The following is a 16,536-nucleotide window of genomic DNA, read 5'->3' on the forward strand; positions in this document are numbered from 1 at the left end:
TTGTGGTGAGAATGTGGAGACATGGAGGTGTCAGGAGATTTGGGGAATTCTCACTTTAATACGGGCTTCTCTGTTTACCAGCTTTGTGAGTTGGGCAAGATATCTAACTTTTCTGGGCCTCAGTTTCCTTTTGTTTAAAAGTGGGTAATAGAAGTAACCAACCTGAGAGAGTTGTTTTGACAATTAAATGTGTTTAGAACCTGGCACAGAATAAGCTTTTAAAATGTCATCTTTCATTGTATGGCTGAAATAGAACATTGAAGGGAGGTGGGAATGGGGGAGAGCGGGGCATCTGCAGGAAGCCAGGGAACTATCCTGCTGTAAGGGTTCATCTTTTAGCAGAAACAAAACAAGGTCTGATCAGCAGGGATATGGCCTTGTTTCTTTTTTTGAGATGGAGTCTAGCTCTGTTGCCCAGGCTGGAGTGCAGTGGCGCGATCTTGGCTCACTGCAACCTCCACCCCTGGGTTCAAGTGATTCTCCTGCCTCAGCCTCCCAAGTAGCTAGGACTACAGGTGCCGCTACCACGCCTGGCTAAGTTTTGTGCTTTTAGTAGAGACAGGGTTTCACCATGTTGGCCAGGCTGGTCTTGAACTCCTGGCCTCAAGTGATCTGCCCACCTCGGCCTCCCAAAATGCTGGGATTACAGGAGTGAGCCACTGCATCTGGAGGCCTTGTTTCTTCTTCATCCTTTTCTTTTAATTTTTTGTAGAGATAGGGTCTCGCTATGTTGCCCAGGCTGGTCTTGAACTCCTGGCCTCGAGTGATCCTCCCACCTCAGCCTCCCAAAGTGCTGGGATTACAGGCATGAGTCACCAGGCCCGCCCTCTTCTTCATCCTTAAATCCCCAGCTCACAGCTCAAGGCCTGGGACACAGTTGATGCCCAATAAATGTTTGCTGCCTACCTACAGCTGCCTGAGGCTGAACGTTATGACCCTTCCAGAAGCACAGTGGGTCTCTCTCTTGTCCAGGTGCTGGTGAGAAAGTCAAGTACAGTACCTATCATGGAAAAACCCTATGTCTGGGGGAATGGGTGTGAGAAGGGGGTGGGCTTCCCCAGGAGGAGAAAAGGCAGATGCTCCCTACTCCCTTGAGCCTATCAGGAGCTTCTAAGAAGTTGTTTAACCTCGACCAATAAACTAAATCTATTACAAGAGACTCAAAACCAAGCTGAGCCTCCACCTGCTCTGCCTCCATTCCTCTTGCCTGGTGGTAGGAGTAGTTCAAGGAAAGCAGGTGCAAGCTATGCACCTAAAGTTCCCTCTGATCCTCTCCTTGCTGTTGTGGCCAAGCCCTGGGATTCATTTTCCGGTCCCACTGCCCCAGCCTGGGGGAATGGTTCTGCTGGGCTGCTTCCCTCCTGGTTCTGCTTTTTGTGTATATTTGCAGGGAAGATGTTAACACTTCCTAACAAGTCTTTGTGTTCATCTAATCTCTGCTGTTTAACCTTTGACTCTCCCCTATTATCAGTGTCTGCCACCTTTGCTGGCCAGACCAAAGGCCCCAGGAAGAGCCCTCAGCCTGAGCTGGCTAGGAAGAGGATGAGGCAGGCATTCCATCCCCAGTTTGCAGGCAGATGGATCGCCTTTCCCTGGGGCAGAGCTTTGGAAAATAAAGCAACTTGCAATGCCATTAGGATCCCCCAGCCCCCACTCCTTTTGAACTGTCAGCCTTTAAGTAAACATTCTTTTCCTGCCATGGGTCCCAGTACCTTGGTGGGGAGTGGGGAACCTGGGAGGAGAGGGGCCCCGAGAGCCTCTGTTGAACGGAGGGATTTGGGCAGCAGGGAGGACGGGGGCAGAAGTGCTGCATTGATGTCAACTCTCTGAGTCCCCAGGGCATAGGGGCTTTTGAAGTGGACTCAGGGTAGCTGTCACCACAAGGACCAGGCCCCTCTGAAGTACTAAAAGCCCCATCCTCCCCAGGCCTCTCACTTGAGTTTGTTTGTACCTGCCTGAGGTGTTTCCCTTCACAGCCCATACAACCTCTGCAGCAGAAAGTGATGCCTTGCCCAAGTGACAGGTCTAGCAGCCCCTGGTCAGAGCCTAAGCCACATTTCCACCAAGGAAAATGCCAAATTAGTGTATTGTTAGAGATGAGGAGGCCATTCATTGTGCTTTGGTGTAGTAAGGATCAGACCAAGGACAAGGAATCTTACTCTAATCTTGACTCCCATCCCTACCGACAACTGGCCGTGAAACAAGGCAAGATATTTCATCTCTCTGAGCCTGAGTTCCCTTTTTGGTAAGGGGGGTCAAATTTCCTGCAAAATCTAGTTATACACATTATAGACTGGGTGTTGCTAGCTGTTCTATTTTTTTTTTTTTTAATTAAAAGGCATCATTAATCGCTGAACCGGCACCTGCAGATGATAAGGACCATGTGTGATATGTAAAAATGGAGGAGTAGGGACTTGGGGCCAGCCAAGTAGTCCAGAGGTCCAGTTTCCGTGATGAGTAACATGGTTCGTCCTCTCAACGAGATTTCTCCTAGTAGATACACTTTTCCCTCTGGCCTACAAGTAGAGCCAGGCTAACAAGGCCTTGAAAGGCCCCAAAAGAGGAAGAGGTAGTTGAGGCCTTCAGTGGACCTCCCATGTAAATGGTAACAATAGGGCCCCAGGTTTGGGAGACAGATCTGAATGTCCTTACTCTGTCCTTTGTTGGAACACGTCCCATTTTTCTGGTGTCTCCATGAGGCTTTGGGGGTAGAGGAGTCCTAAGCTGCTTGAGCTATTTGTGTGTTCCAGGCTTCTTCTGCCTGTCTTTGGGAGACCCAGCTCTGAGATGTGAGTCACTACAACCCCTGGTCTAATCACAGAATTATAACTAGGTTCTGCTCTTCTGCCACTGGACTGGACATAAGGCTTGCATTCTATGCTTTCCAGGGCCACTGAGCTCTGAAATACTGGTGTTCTAACTGGTTTCCCTTCTCCCTCTCTGTGTGTGTGGAAGGTGTGGGAGAACTAGGTAGAAGCTAGGCAGCAGAGGGCCTGACGCCTGGCTGTTGGGTCACCTTGCCGAGTGCCCCAATGGCCTCTCGGTGTCCCCACAGGTACTACAAGAAGTTCTCCATTCCTGATCTAGATAGACACCAGCTACCTCTGGATGACGCCTTGCTGAGCTTTGCCCACGCCAACTGCACCCTGATCATCTCTGTAAGATTCACCCAGACTTCTTGGACACTGCATCAGGGAGAGTCTTCCTCTTTCCCTGCCCACTTCCCATCCCATAAGAGTCCTCAGTTCTAGCCCCAAGCCCTAGGGTATGCTTGTGGGAGAATAGGCATCTCTAATTCAGCATGGGGGAGAGCAGGGAGGGGGCTCAGGGAGGAGCCTGACCATATAATTCACAGCTAGAAGAGGGTAGAGGTTGAAAGGGAAGCGGTGGAAATTGCTGAACTTGGGTTCTTCTGGTCCAAGGTCTGCTCCTACTCAGGCACATGACCTTGAGCAAATCATTCAATCCTACAGGCCTCAATTTTCTCATGCAAATAAGGGGATCAGAAGGAGAAGGGGCCCCAAGTGTGTACGGAAGGAGATGGGACAGTGACTGAATTATTTTCTTATTCCTGGCTGTATCCACAGTACCAGAAGCCAAAGGAGGTTGTGGTGGCCGAGTCTGAGCTACAGAAGGAACTAAAGAAGGTAAAGACAGCCCACGGCAACGATGGGGACTGCAAGACCCAGTAGTTGGCCCCTGAGCCTTATACCTCCACCACAGGGGGTGCCGTGAGACTTCAAGGCTTGGCCCTTCTTGACCACGGCAGCCTCCTGTCTTCTAGGAACTATCAAGGGTCTCTAAGAACTGGGCATGGGGCACTCCTAGCCAGTGAGTCATGGTCATATTTCCTGAGTAAAGTCATTCTGAGTTACTTACTGCACAGGGACTGCCCTCTTGTTCCCCTCTGTATGCTGCCTGGCCCCAGACCCCACTGGCCTCCCTCGGGAGGGTGTGATGACATTCCTTTCTCTATCCCGGAGACCTACAACATAAAGCTTTCCACAATAAGGGAGAATAGGGTGGGAGCACATGGCCCTAGCAGGGCAGGGCTGGCCTTTCCCCGCAACCTGTTTACACAAACTCAGAGGAAGACCAGGCTGGAGGGACCCTGTGCTACCGTAGCTTGCAGAAGTGGCTCAGAGGAAACTCCTGAAGATGTGTGGGCAAGGGAAAAGTTTTAAAAATGCAGAAACCGGCCAGGCGCAGTGGCTCACGTCTTAATCCCAGCACTTTGGGAGGACGAGACGGGCGGCTCACCTGAGGTCAATAGTTCGAGACCAGCCTGGCCAACGTGGTGAAACCCTGTCTCTACTAAAAACACAAAAATTAGCGGGGCATGGTGGCACATGCCTGTAATTCCAGCTACTCGGGAGGCTGAGGCAGGAGAATCGCTTCAACCTGGGAGGCGGAGGTTGTAGTGAGCCAAGATCATGCCACTGCACTCTAGCTTGGGCAACAGAGCAAGATTCCGTCTCAAAACAAAACAAAACAAAAAAACAAAAACAAAAAACAAAACAGAAACCTTGGAAATAGAATACAGGATGTTAAGGCATTGTGGGTAAAAAGCCAGAATAAGGGTCATAATTTTGCCAAGGGTGTGTGTTGGGGTAGGGGGTCACCACAGGTAACAACTGAGCTTCCAGCAGCCTGTACCCTTTCCACAGTCCCCTCTCCAAACCCACAGGTGACCCTCCACACCCCAAAGGCTAAGGGATAGGTCGTCAATGGGAACTCTTCCTGAAAAAAAGAAACCTTTGTTCTTTGGGACACAGAGCCATGAGGCTGGTCTTGTCGTTTCAGCAGCACATACAGCCCTGAGCTTGGGTCTGCTGTTCCCTTCTCCTGGAGCCTCCTAGGACTACTCAGCCAGTGAGGAACCAGATCTGTGAACAATCAAGCTTTATTTTTACAAAAATGAAAATTGTAGCATGTCTCAACAGCCAGCCTGAGGTAGGGCTGGCTCAGAACTCACTCAGAACTGCTGGGTTCCCTTTGCTCTTTCTTGGTTTCAAAGCAAAACCAGGCCACAGTGCCCCAGGAATGAACCCCCAGCCCCGAGAGGTTGGTCAAGGGTGAGGTCTGGCTGGTGCCAGCAGGCTATTGGCAGCCTCACCTTTCCTTCCAGGAAGGGGCAGAAAGGAACCATCTGGGAAGGTGGGAGCACCTCACCTCACTCTGTAGGCTGTCATGGCTCTAATAAGGGGTATAGGATGGGCCTCTCTAGGCCAGATCCTTGCTCTGGCCAAACAGGGACGCAAGGCCCGGGTTCAGCCGCACTCTAAAGCAGCAGGTCCTGCCTCTCCAACAGGTTCCTGGGAGGGACTGCATCTCTGGTAAGCTCCAAAGCCCCAGGAGTCAGAAGCCTCTAGTGCAAGGTGCCTGAGCACTGGGGTCACAGGCCCAGGAGCACAGTGGGGCAGTGAGGAGGAGCTATCACTGCACCCTCCAGGCAAGAGAAGTCCCTGAGTAGCTGGTTTCCCTGGCCCAGAGGCAGGGGTGGCCCTGACGGTCATGGGTTTTGAAAATCCAGGACGTGGAGGTTGTAAGACAGTGCAGCATAGAGATGCTTGGTGGTGAGACGCAGGCAGTACACAGGGCTGCTGAGGGGAGTCGACGTCAGCGGGAAGGCCTGGAAGGGAGGGCACAGAAAGTGGTAAGAGCTTTCCAAGTGGGACATGGGTGTGCCCTAACCCAGGATCCCCAGGCCCAGGGGAAGAGGGACATGTGCCATTGTAGGCTTCTTCCAACCCTTTCTAGGCACATCCTTGGCTACCTCACCCTCTCCCAAATGCAGCCCATAATCATGAGTCCTGGCATGCTGGAGAAGAGGTGGGCAGGACACTTACGTGCAGGCAGGCCCTTTGACGCCGGTCCCACAGCCGTACAACACCGTAGTAGGAGGAACCTGTGGCCAGCAGGTGGTTGCCATCTGTCTGCAGGCAGTACAGGGTGCTGTCGTGGGGCTCCTCCCACTCCATGACACATTTCCTGTCCAGGAAGAGGAGAAGCAGAGGGAGGTTTAGGGTACCCTCCACCTCTACCCCAGCTTTCTTGGGCCTAGAGTGGCTGAGGGGAGCGTTAAGGAGCCATTCCGGGATGGAAGAGAAAGAAGCCTAAATCAGCAGATTCATCAAAAACCGAACTTCATGGGAGAAAGCATCTTCTGTAGAGGGCTCTCGCCATGGCCCAGACGACACAGCAGATTATGCCTGCACTTCTGTTTTCACATGGCCAGCTACTTGTCACTGGACTCAAGAAAGGTTGAAGTAACACAGGCCTCAAGAAAGGCTGGGAGAGAATATTGAGTGACAGTACCCTGACGGCTCCAGAGGCTCTGGGAAACGCCTGCCTTTGCCAAGGCCTGTTGGCTATAGCCAAGCCACTGGGACCAGGGCTGCCCAAATGTAGGAAGTCTAGTGACCTTGCAGGCCTCTTCCTTCCCAGCCCTGACATGGAGTCTCTGTGCCCTCTCCCATGGGCCAAGCCAGGACTGGAGGAAGGACCAGGATTGGTGCAGGGCCCCCACCACCTGTGCTCCCTGCCCGGCACACTCACCGGACACTGGTGCGGAGGTCCCAGTAGCGAACATAGGTGTCATAGCCACAGGACAGCAGTGTGAAAGGGGACTCATACATGACATCCAGCACCCCAGCCCCTGGGGGAAAGTCACTGCCCAAGTGTGTCATCAGCTGCCCACTGGGAAGGGAAGGACGGAGTGAGAGGCTGCTCCACGTGGGTCATACACATTCGTTCCACCCTCAGAGGGCATCAGACCTTGGGGAAATGTTCTCTTTCCTCAGCTAGAATGAGACTCAAGGAAGGGGGCTCAGGGAGGAGATGCCCAATTCCTACCCACCTCACCCCTGCCATGAGGCCTCTGCAACCAGTCCCAGGCCCCACCCCTCCCCCAGCATCCCAGCCCTCAGCAGCCCCTCCATCACACCTGCGTGCCGGCTGCCACCCACCCAGCCACTCCTCCTCAGGACAATGAATGGGGGGCTTGCTGAAGGGGTCGGCCCCCCTCACATTCACATGCACATGCACATGCACACACACACACACACACACACACACACACACACACACACACACACACACACACTTGGTTACTTTATACTTCTTGATCCTGCAGGTCATGCAGTTCTGAGCTGCCTGAGTCCAATGCCTTAATTCCTGCCTGTAATCTGGGGCTCAAACCTCATTGGGGATAAAGACCACACAAAGGGAGAAGGGGAGTCCCAGGAGATGTTAAAACAAGTAAACACCTTTGTGTCTGGGGAGAAAAATCGCTGAGAAAGCAGCTTAGCAAGCTGTCCCTGGTGTTCCTGGCCTAGTTGGCCCCCAGCCCGGGGCTAGCACGCCTCTGTGATCACAGCCCCCAGCCTGTGGGGCTCCAGCCTGCTCACCCCACCCGGTGGCCGAGAGCAGATTACTGAGAAGAACAATTTCTTTGTGACTGTGTAATTCCCTCCGTGACCGCGGCAGTGGGCAGCCCCTTTGCCCTGATGCCAGACCCCTAGCAACTATGTAGGGGGGCCTCCTGTCCCTAGCAACTACCCCTCAACATCAAGTGCACCCGCTAATCCCTGCGGCCAGGGGATGGGTAGAAGTATGGAGTTTCCACAGAATGACTGGGGGAAATGAAGGAAAAGGGGCACCCTCCAGGCCTGATGCCTTAGCTTCCTTTACCCGTGAGACGCTGGGCTCTCCCCATGCCATGACAGGAGAAACAAGGCCATGGACACTTCACAGGGATGTCCAGGTAAGAGGCCCTGGCATGGAGTGAGGGGACTTCATGGCTCACCAGCCCTTTTGGCCCAAGTAGCATGTCAGCAAAGGGCTTGAGGCAGACAAGGCAGCCAGCCACATGTCTGAATGCAGATGTCAGCTCTTGTCCTTCCACCTCATTGAGACCCTGACCCACAACCTCCCTTCTCCCCGACAGAGCTGCCATCTTCCCGAAGGCCGAAGGAATCAAAGGAGGAGACTGGGGGTTCCTTTCTGCCCCTTCCACCTTTCCCCCTTTGAGCCCTGGGCAGTGGGCCCTGGCCAGGAGCACTGCTGCTGCCAGTGGGGAATTAATCCCCAAGACAGCACCCCTGCTACCAGCCTCCTCAGGGAAGTTCTGGTCTTCCTCTCAGTAGCCCAGAGCTGGGCCTGTGGGGAGAAGATGGCAAGCCTCTGTCTGTTGGGGGGCTCCTGAGAGGGATCAGGCAGAAGGCCTTCTCCCCAGATCAGCATCCCATAGAGACTGCTAACCTTGGCTCCCAGAGAAGCCCTGCCTTCCCAGATGGGCCACCAGCCAAGATTCAGCCACCCTGGGCAGGCCAGAACCCTGTAGGGGAGTCATTCTCTCTCTTTCACAGGTATACTGGGTGCATGCTGGGTAGGGGCTGTTTGGCTCCACAGTTCTCCTCCCTCTTCCAGATTTGGGGGCCCTGCCCCCTCCATTAGTGAGGCCTTAAGGAATGATTGAGGAGCTCTCCCCTTTAATCTATAGAAGTAATTTCATGTTTGTTTGAAACAGAAGATGAAAGGCAGTGGGGGTTGGGAGGACTGAAGCCCAGCATGGCTCTACCTGCCCACCCTGGTCCCTGGGTTCAGAGGGAAGGAGAGCTGGGCACTCATGGGGCTGCACAGGGACAGCAGTATAAAAGGCCCACCCAGACTGGGCTGCCAACCTGGGCCCCTACCCCAGCATTCATGCCACCACTGGAAAATGTCATGGCCATAAGTATCTGCAGTCAGAAATACAGGACAGCCCAAGGGGTCCCTACCCTCGGGAGAGCCAAGGGCCCAATGAGCACCAGGCCCTGGGGGCCAGCACAAGTCCTGAGAGCCCCTGGCCTGCCCGCACAGCCTGGCAGGGGCTGAGAAGTTTCTTTCTGCTCTGCTGTTCTCTGGTTCTCTAAAATGGCCACACACACTTTAAATGGGCCAATAAAAAGATACAATTTCTTTTGCCCCTGGGCCCAGGACCCTCAAGGCTCTGTTGTGTGGTGCCCGTGAGGTTAAGTTCAGAGCATAAACTGACACACCAGGCTCTGGGAAAAGGCCCATCTCTTCTAATAGCAACCCAGCAGTGCCACAGGAGCCCTGCTGGGGCTTTGATTTGGGAAAACAAACAGAAATGGCACCGTGGGCCCTTCTCGGCCCCCACCCCAAGACCTATTTAACTAGAAAACTCTAGCTCAACTGCTCTGGTAGAGGGAGAGATTGGCCCGACAATAGCCCCAAACTTTGGGGGGAAAGGGGACAAAACAAGCTGTCTGTCTCCTCATCCCCTCCTCCTGGGCTCCTTTTCTTACTGCAAGTGTGTTCTTGTAAAAACGATTAGATTGCAATTTGTATAACGTGGTGACCCCCCAAATTCAGACATTTCACCCCTTTTCTCTGGAAAGAATGTTAAGAATGCTTCTCGGCCTCTCACTGTGGGGGGCGAGAGGGGGGTGCAGAGCCTTGGCTGTTGCACAGCTTGTGTGGGAACAGGGCTGCTGCTCAGAGCCCCAGGCCAAGATGGGAGCAAGGGCCAGCCTGTCACTATAGAGGGCCAGACAAAAAGTCCATTCCCTTCCAACTCCCGTGGACAAAGCCCAGGCCTCCAGGAGCCACTAAGGGCTGGGGGCCTCCACACCCTAGCCTCCCCCGAGTCGAGTCCAGCAATTCTCTCTCCACCCAGGGAAACATAAAGACAGATGGGGCCATCTGTGTGAGCCTGATGAATGAGACGCAGGCTGAGGAGGGGCAGCCTGGGGGAGACCTGTTTCCTTGGCTCTGACCGTGTGCAGGCTGCTCCTGGGAACCCCACTACCTGGACAAGAAGAAGCAAGCAGAGTGCGGCCACACCCCTGAGAGGTCAGGGCCCCCTGGCCCAAACCATCCTGCTGCCCAGGTGACTCTACTGCAGCTGGAGGGAGAGAACTTCCTGCCAGTCAGAGAGGAGGGACATTTACGTGAAATGCTGACACCCATCACCATCTTTGTGGGGGCAGCTAACTGATGGTAGGGGCTGGCCCTAAAAACCTGGATAGCCCGCCAGGGACAGGCCCTGAGTGCTAAGCTGGACTGGGCACAGGGGGCAGTCCCTGGCACCCTACCCCTGCCCACCAAGCCTGCAGAGCTAGGAAGCCTGGTGCCCTGCTGCACTTCTCCCAGCCTCCCCAACAGCCACCTGTACTAGAGCACTCCTGAGTCACCACCTCCTCCACCTCCCAACCCACAGCTCAGCATGTCCGTGGCTCCCACACCATTTTTCAGTCATTTTTAACATACTGAATTCCTGATGCTGTTCTCTGGAGACCCTATGGATGCTCATTCCTGCATCTGTTTGAGTCTGTGCTTACCTGTGCACCTGTCTGCCATGTGCTACCTTGAAATGCAACAATGGCTTTTGGAGAGAGAGGAGGGAAGGGTGACAAAGAGTTGACCACCTTCCATCTCTGCTGCCTAGGGGACAGATGGCTTGAAGGTATAAGCTGGGCCCAACATGGCAGCAAAGAGAATGGGAGGTTTTTCCTCCCTTCTATCTCCTTCCTTCAGTCGAGCATCTTCTGTATACAAAGCATTGTGCTTCATGGAAACTACAGGGAGATGTAAGCTGTGACTTGATCAAGAAGACTTTGTCCCTGCCTTCAAGGAGTATTCAATCCAGGGAGAGAAAGAAGTCTGCAACATATATCCAACTAACAGATCAAAATGTGAGTTGGTAGGTACCACAGAGAACAACGGAAAGTTCTACAAGGGGGCAGCTAAGAAAAGCAAGCATTTCTGGCTGGGGGTGTTGACTGATTCTTCACTGACAGACAGGGCTGTCATAGGCAATGACAAGATAGGGAGATGGCCCAGGTGGCAGGAGCAGCAACAACAAAGGTGCAGCACTAGGGCAACCAGGCTGTTTTGGCGGCAGCTGGCAATCTGGTTTGGTTGGAGGCTTGGGAGTGTGCTGGCAGGGTCTGGCCTCCAGGCCACAGTGGGCCTTAGGGTGCACATCCCTCACCTGGCACAAACTCCGTGAGTGGCAGACAGCCATGAGGCTTTTGAACAAACAGTGATTGTCCTAGTCCAGGCCCCGATTGTAGATAAGGAAACCAAGAGTCACAGACAAAAAGTGACAATGTCGTATAGCAAGGAAAGGCAGAGCCTGAATCCATGATAAAGGCAGAGCTCCTGGAAATCCCGTCTGGTAGCAGCTTTCAGGATGACGGGAACAGAGGGAAGTAAGCTGAAGGGCCTGTTGTTCTCTTTGTGTCTGCTGGAGCCAGATGAGACGGCTGCTTAAGTTACCTGGTGGCAGAGTAGCCACCGCAGCAACAGCTCACATATCCTGAGTCCATACTGTGTACCAGGCAACGTGCTGAGTGTTTTACTCGTATCAGCCCATTTAATCCTCACAACAGGCTTTGGAGGTAAGTTTCTTAACCCCATTTTACAGATGAGAAAATGAAGGCGCAGGGGTCACGCACCTAGTAAATCTTAGATCTCTATGCTCCAGAGTGGTGGCACTCCCCACCTTCACAGACAATGCAGCCACTCCATCACTGGCCCCTCAACATCCTCAGGACTTGCCCCAAGAGTTACCCAGGGCCACCTCCAGCCCTTTCCAGCTCTTTGCAGGCTTTTCCACCTCACAGATGCCCAGAGGCTTGCCCTCTGGTGGAGGTAGTGAGAGAATCAAGGGGACAGATAGGTTCTAAACATTAACAATGGAGGAGCTATGGAAGCTTCACTTGCCTTAGCCTCATCAGGTGAGAAGGAAGGGCCTTCTCAAGCATACAGCCTCTCACACGCATGTGTCTGTGTGCACACACCCCCAGCACCCGCCCGCGCACATGTGTTCAGACACAATGGCTCAAAGGCCAGGCAGCCCACTTTGTACTGCTAACAAGGGGGCCATAATTACAGGAAGGGGCAGCCGGGTAGATAAAAGGATACAAAATTTCAACATCTGTTGCCATAAAGGGATAAGGAGAAGTGAAACACAAAGTATCAGTTTGGTGTCAGCAGGCAGAGAGCCAATTTCAAAGAGTTCAGGGGGACAGAGGAGACAAGAAAGAAAAAGTTAAGGGGGGAGAAAGAGAAAGAAATTACAGGGTTCCTTAAAGAGGTAAAGAAAAAAGAGAATGAAAAAAAGCTATCAGTAATGCTTTCAAAGGAGAAGGGAGGTACTTTAAAGAGGGGCAGTTCCCGTAATCACCCTGACTGTGGGCCAGGCCCCTGCACAAGGTGGGGGCAGAGGGCCAGGGCAGACAAAGCCACACCTGGGCAGGATGGGCACTAACAGTGCTCTCAGAGTGGCCCAGCCTGTGTGCAGGACACGGCTTCCTTCTCCAGACAGAAGGGGCTCCAGCCAAATGTCCCTTACCATTTATTCCAAATGTCATTAGATGCCCTGATACTCACTCATATCCTGTGCTCAGTTCAGGATACCAAGGTCAGTTCCCAGCTCAGAGGGAGAGTTCTACCAGGCCACAGCCATGGCTGACCAGGTGGCCCTTATCAGTGTTCCAACACTGTGTTCAGTGGAAAGGGCCACCAACTCCAGCCACAGGGGTCAGGATCAAGGAGAGCTTCGTGGTGGAGGTGCTGTTTATATTGAAGAGCAAGCAGGGTTTCATTAGGCACAGAGGGGGTATTCTGGGCATGGGGTTGGCTTGAGCACAGGCTCAGAGGAGAAAAATCTAGGGCATCTGTTAGGATGGGTGAGAAGCCTATTCTGCCCCTGCCTTTGTTGAGAAAAGGGGAACTTGGGAGCTTTGAGGTGGAAGTGGAGGCGTAACAGGGGACCAGGGATGACCCTGGCCCAAAGGGGAAGGGGAATCAATGGGATGTGTGCAGGGCTTGCCACACACACAGGGCAGCCCAGGACCTGGCCAAGGACTCAATACCCTAGGAGCAGCCAGGTCACCAACCACCTCCCCACACCTTTCCCCACCCCACAATCCCAGCGGGGCTTAGGGCTGTGACTGTGTCTGGACCTACTATGACACCTTCGGGTCTGGGATTAAAGGGCTCTCCATCCTGAAGCCCACCTGCCCACAGGCTATCAGGGGCCCAGCTGTGCCCTGTGCTCAGGGCACCAGTGCTAGGTCCATCTCAAATGCCCCTTGGCAGAAAAAAATAAAACCCACAGCAAGAGGAAGCCCATGGAGGAAGGGGGTATTTGTGATGTCAGGCCAGTCAGACCCACTTGGGCCTTCCAGCTGCCAGGAGCTGGGCCCCACACAGTCAACACATGGCACCTTCCCTGGGGCCTAGCCAAGGAAGGGTCCTGCTCAAACACAGAGAACACAAGATGAGCCTTGATTCCTCCAAACCCCAGGCTCGGGCAGGATGGCTTTGGCATAGTTCCTCAGGGCTTGATGGGATCACAGGGCCTAGCTAGGGATACTTCAGTGGTTGATCAGTCAAGATGAAGATACCGGAATTCCTGGCACTTGGGAGTTAGGGAATGGGCTTGAAGACCACCTACCATCAGAAGCAGAAATATTCTGGCACTTTGAGGTTGGGTGAAGGACTCTTTCTCGTTTAGATAGTAATCCTCTGTCCTTGGGCCTAACCCCATGGTACCCAGCTCCAGAAGACAGAAAGGCAGAAAAAGGCCAGGCGCAGTGGCTCACACCTGTAATCCCAGCACTTTGGGAGGCCGAGGCAGGTGGATCACGAGGTCAGGAGATCGAGACCATCCTGGCTAACACGGTGTAAACCCCGTCTCTACTAAAAATACAAAAAATTAGCCGGGCGCGGTGGCAGGCGCCTCTAGTCCCAGCTACTCGGGAGGCTGAGGCAGGAGAATGGCGTGAACCCGGGAGGCGGAGTTTGCAGTGAGCCAAGATAGCACCACTGTACTCCACCCTGGGTAATAGAGCAAGACTCTGCCTCAAAAAAAAGAAAAGAAAAAAAGAGGAAGGGAGAAGGGGACAGCCAAGCTCCTTGCCACTTAGGCAACGGCTGTGTGCCTGTGGCTGCCTTCTGACCTGTGTGCTCCAGCTAGCAACTGCCCCTCCATCCCTGTTCCAGCCCAAACTGCAAGGAGAACAGTCTCTAGTGGTCTTAATGGAATGAGGGGCTGAGGGAACAATGGTGACCCTGAAAGGGATCCACGTTCTGTGAGAAGCAGCATTGGCTGCCTGAGGGTGAGTAGCTGAGAGACACACATAGACGTGGGTGATGGCTCCCCTGATGGGAGCACTGGTGCCCAGCGGGTGGCTACAGCTTTGAATGTGTCCCAGCCCCCACCATCATCCAGGGTATAGCAATGCTTAGGGCAAACTGCCCCTCCAGTACTCCCCACTCTCTGCCCAAGCCCCAGCACATACATAAAAGAGAAAATCCAGGCGCTCCTCAAGTTTCAGCAGTGACAGGTTAAAAGCAAAGAATCCATCCAGCACCGCTCACCGCCCAACCCCAAGTCCTGCTGGCAATGCTGCTCCACCTCTCGGATTGGCCTGTCAGTCAGGCTTTGGTGTTACTGAAAGATCAAACTTTGTCCTGCCTGTTCATTACCTTAATCCTATTTTCTACATGGCTTTATTATCTACTTGGGCTTCTCTGGGAAAGACAGCTCTAGAGAGTCATCCTGTCCATCCATTTCCTCCCACCAAAAGCAAATGCCTCCACCAGGGCATCTTTCCTCAATCGCTGTACCACTTGGTCCTCCAAGCTTCTCTGGGGACAGGACAGATGTTTAAACAAAGCCTGGTTCCTCCCAGTCGATGAACCTGGGGCTGGAGAGAAGGCACTGCCAAGTGGTGCCCAGGGCAACCCTGCCACAAGCAGCAGAGCCCACAGGCTGGCCAGAGTGGGCAGGGCTGTTTCTTCTCAGGCTCCAGGAAGAACTGAGGCCATAGTTGTTTGTTTTGTTTTGTTTTTAATTTTTTTTGGTAAAAAACAAGGTCTCACCATATTGCCCAGGCTACTCTCAAACTCCTGAGCTCAAGCGATCCTACTGCCTCAGTCTCTCAAAGTGCTGGGATTCCAGGCATGAGCCACCATGCCTGGCTAATCACTGTCTCATACCTATTCTCATTAGAGTCCATTCTGGTTTCAATAAAGACCCAGTGTTTGGGGTTAATGAGATCTAGGGGTTTCATAAGAGAATAACAGTCAAATAAATGGTGCCTTAGAACTCCATCCTGACCATAAATCTGTACCAAAGAGTACCCCTTCACCAAGGCAACCATAGGCAGAAGAGGCCATTCAAAGATTACCCAACATTTGAGATGATGCTGGGTCACAGTGGTGTACCCAGCCCGCCACCCGGCTTGTGTGTCATCCTGGGCCCAGGCAGGTGATGATGCCAAACACAAGGCCCAGCTATGTAACCAAGTAAAAACTTTCATCAGAATGCCCATCTTTGTGACCCACAGCCCATTGTCAAGAGCCTTCCCTGTGCCAGGAGTTCAGCAGGTTCACCTCCTCCTCCACTAGTCACTAAGACACGGATATTTTGAGAATTAAAAGCCTCCACAAGCCAGGCACAATGGCTTACACCTATAATCCCAGCACTTTGGGAGGCCAAGGTGGGAGGATCACTTGAGCCAACGAGTTCGAGACCAGCCTGGGCAACATAGCGAGACCTTGTCTCTACAAAAAAATTTAAAAATTAGCCAAGCATGGTGGGGCATGTCTATAGTCCTAACTACTTGGGAGGCTGAGGCAGAAGGACCATTTGAGCCCAGGAGTTCAAGGCTGCGGTGAGCCGTGATGATGCCACTGCACTCCAGCCTGGGTAACAGAGCAAGTCCCTGTCTCTCAAGAAAAAAAGAAGCTTCCAGAAACTCCGAGGTACTAGTTTGGGTGGGAAGGAAGAGCAGGAAAGAGACAGCTTGCGTTAGTTGAATGCCTCCAAGGTGACAGGCACTGTATGGGAAACTCTTTCATGATAATTTTGTTCATACCAGTTCTGTTAGGTAGGGATAATTAATTTCCACTTTACAAATGAGGAAACTGAAGCTCAGAGGGCCCCAGATCACAGCAAGAGGCACAGATAAGTTATGGCTAACTTATCTACTATGTTAATGAGAAACAACTGAAGGACCTAGAACTTTTGGCCTGAAAAAGAGGAGGCCCTGAAAGAGCAGAACCAAGGTTTTCAGATATTTAAAAGTCTGTTCTTCAGGAGAGAGGTTCAACTTGCTTATCTCTTGTCTAGGATCACAGCTTCAGGGAGCAAATCAATCCATGATAAAGGGTGGGCATTCTCACTCACAGAGCTACCGAAAGACGGAATGGTTGTTTGGGGAAGTAGGGAGTTTCCCATCCCTGTTCTTGGATGACTATCAAAAGAGAATGTTGAAGGAAAAAACCATGATTCATTGATTAAAACATCTCATGTTGTTTTAAAAATTTTGAAAAGACTGATTATAGAATGGATTTTTCAAAAACAAAAAAAGCTATGGCTAATGCTTTCCTAGGGAGATGGAGAAAAATGGAGAAGACAAAGCGACAGCAACTGAGGAAGCAGGTGAGAAGAGCATCTTCGCTAGTGCTGTCAAATGTGGCATTTAAGACACAGACCACATGTGGGGCCTAGGG

The 16,536-nt window shown here is 52.6% G+C and overlaps 2 protein-coding genes across 10 annotated transcripts in view; one reads left to right on the top strand and one right to left on the bottom strand.

Moving 5' to 3' along the window:
- The window catches only part of DPCD (deleted in primary ciliary dyskinesia homolog (mouse)), a 39,214-nt gene extending 35,340 nt beyond the window's left edge, over positions 1-3,874 (top strand). For all 3 annotated transcript variants that reach the window (XM_063710435.1, XM_004049987.3, XM_019035187.2), the window contains 2 exons: positions 3,056-3,158; positions 3,588-3,874. In XM_063710435.1, the coding sequence (XP_063566505.1) occupies positions 3,056-3,158; positions 3,588-3,692 (208 nt within the window). In that variant the 3' untranslated portion in view covers positions 3,693-3,874. The remainder of the gene's footprint in view (positions 1-3,055; positions 3,159-3,587) is intronic.
- A 1,011-nt stretch (positions 3,875-4,885) lies between these two features.
- Positions 4,886-16,536, bottom strand: part of FBXW4 (F-box and WD repeat domain containing 4) — an 84,903-nt gene continuing 73,252 nt past the window's right edge. For 5 of the 7 annotated variants that reach the window (XM_055352772.2, XM_019035194.4, XM_055352774.2 and 2 more), the window contains 2 exons: positions 5,850-5,991; positions 4,886-5,632 (listed from right to left, as the gene is read on the bottom strand). In XM_055352772.2, coding sequence (XP_055208747.2) covers positions 5,271-5,632; positions 5,850-5,991 — 504 coding nt within the window. In that variant the 3' untranslated portion in view covers positions 4,886-5,270. Of the gene's footprint in view, positions 5,633-5,849; positions 5,992-6,558; positions 6,700-16,536 lie in introns of all 7 variants that reach the window. The other 2 variants (XM_055352773.2, XM_004049988.5) reach the window with 1 other exon arrangement.

This window comes from Gorilla gorilla, chromosome 8 (genome assembly GCF_029281585.2).
Source record: "Gorilla gorilla gorilla isolate KB3781 chromosome 8, NHGRI_mGorGor1-v2.1_pri, whole genome shotgun sequence".
NCBI classification, from domain to species: Eukaryota; Metazoa; Chordata; class Mammalia; order Primates; family Hominidae; genus Gorilla; species Gorilla gorilla.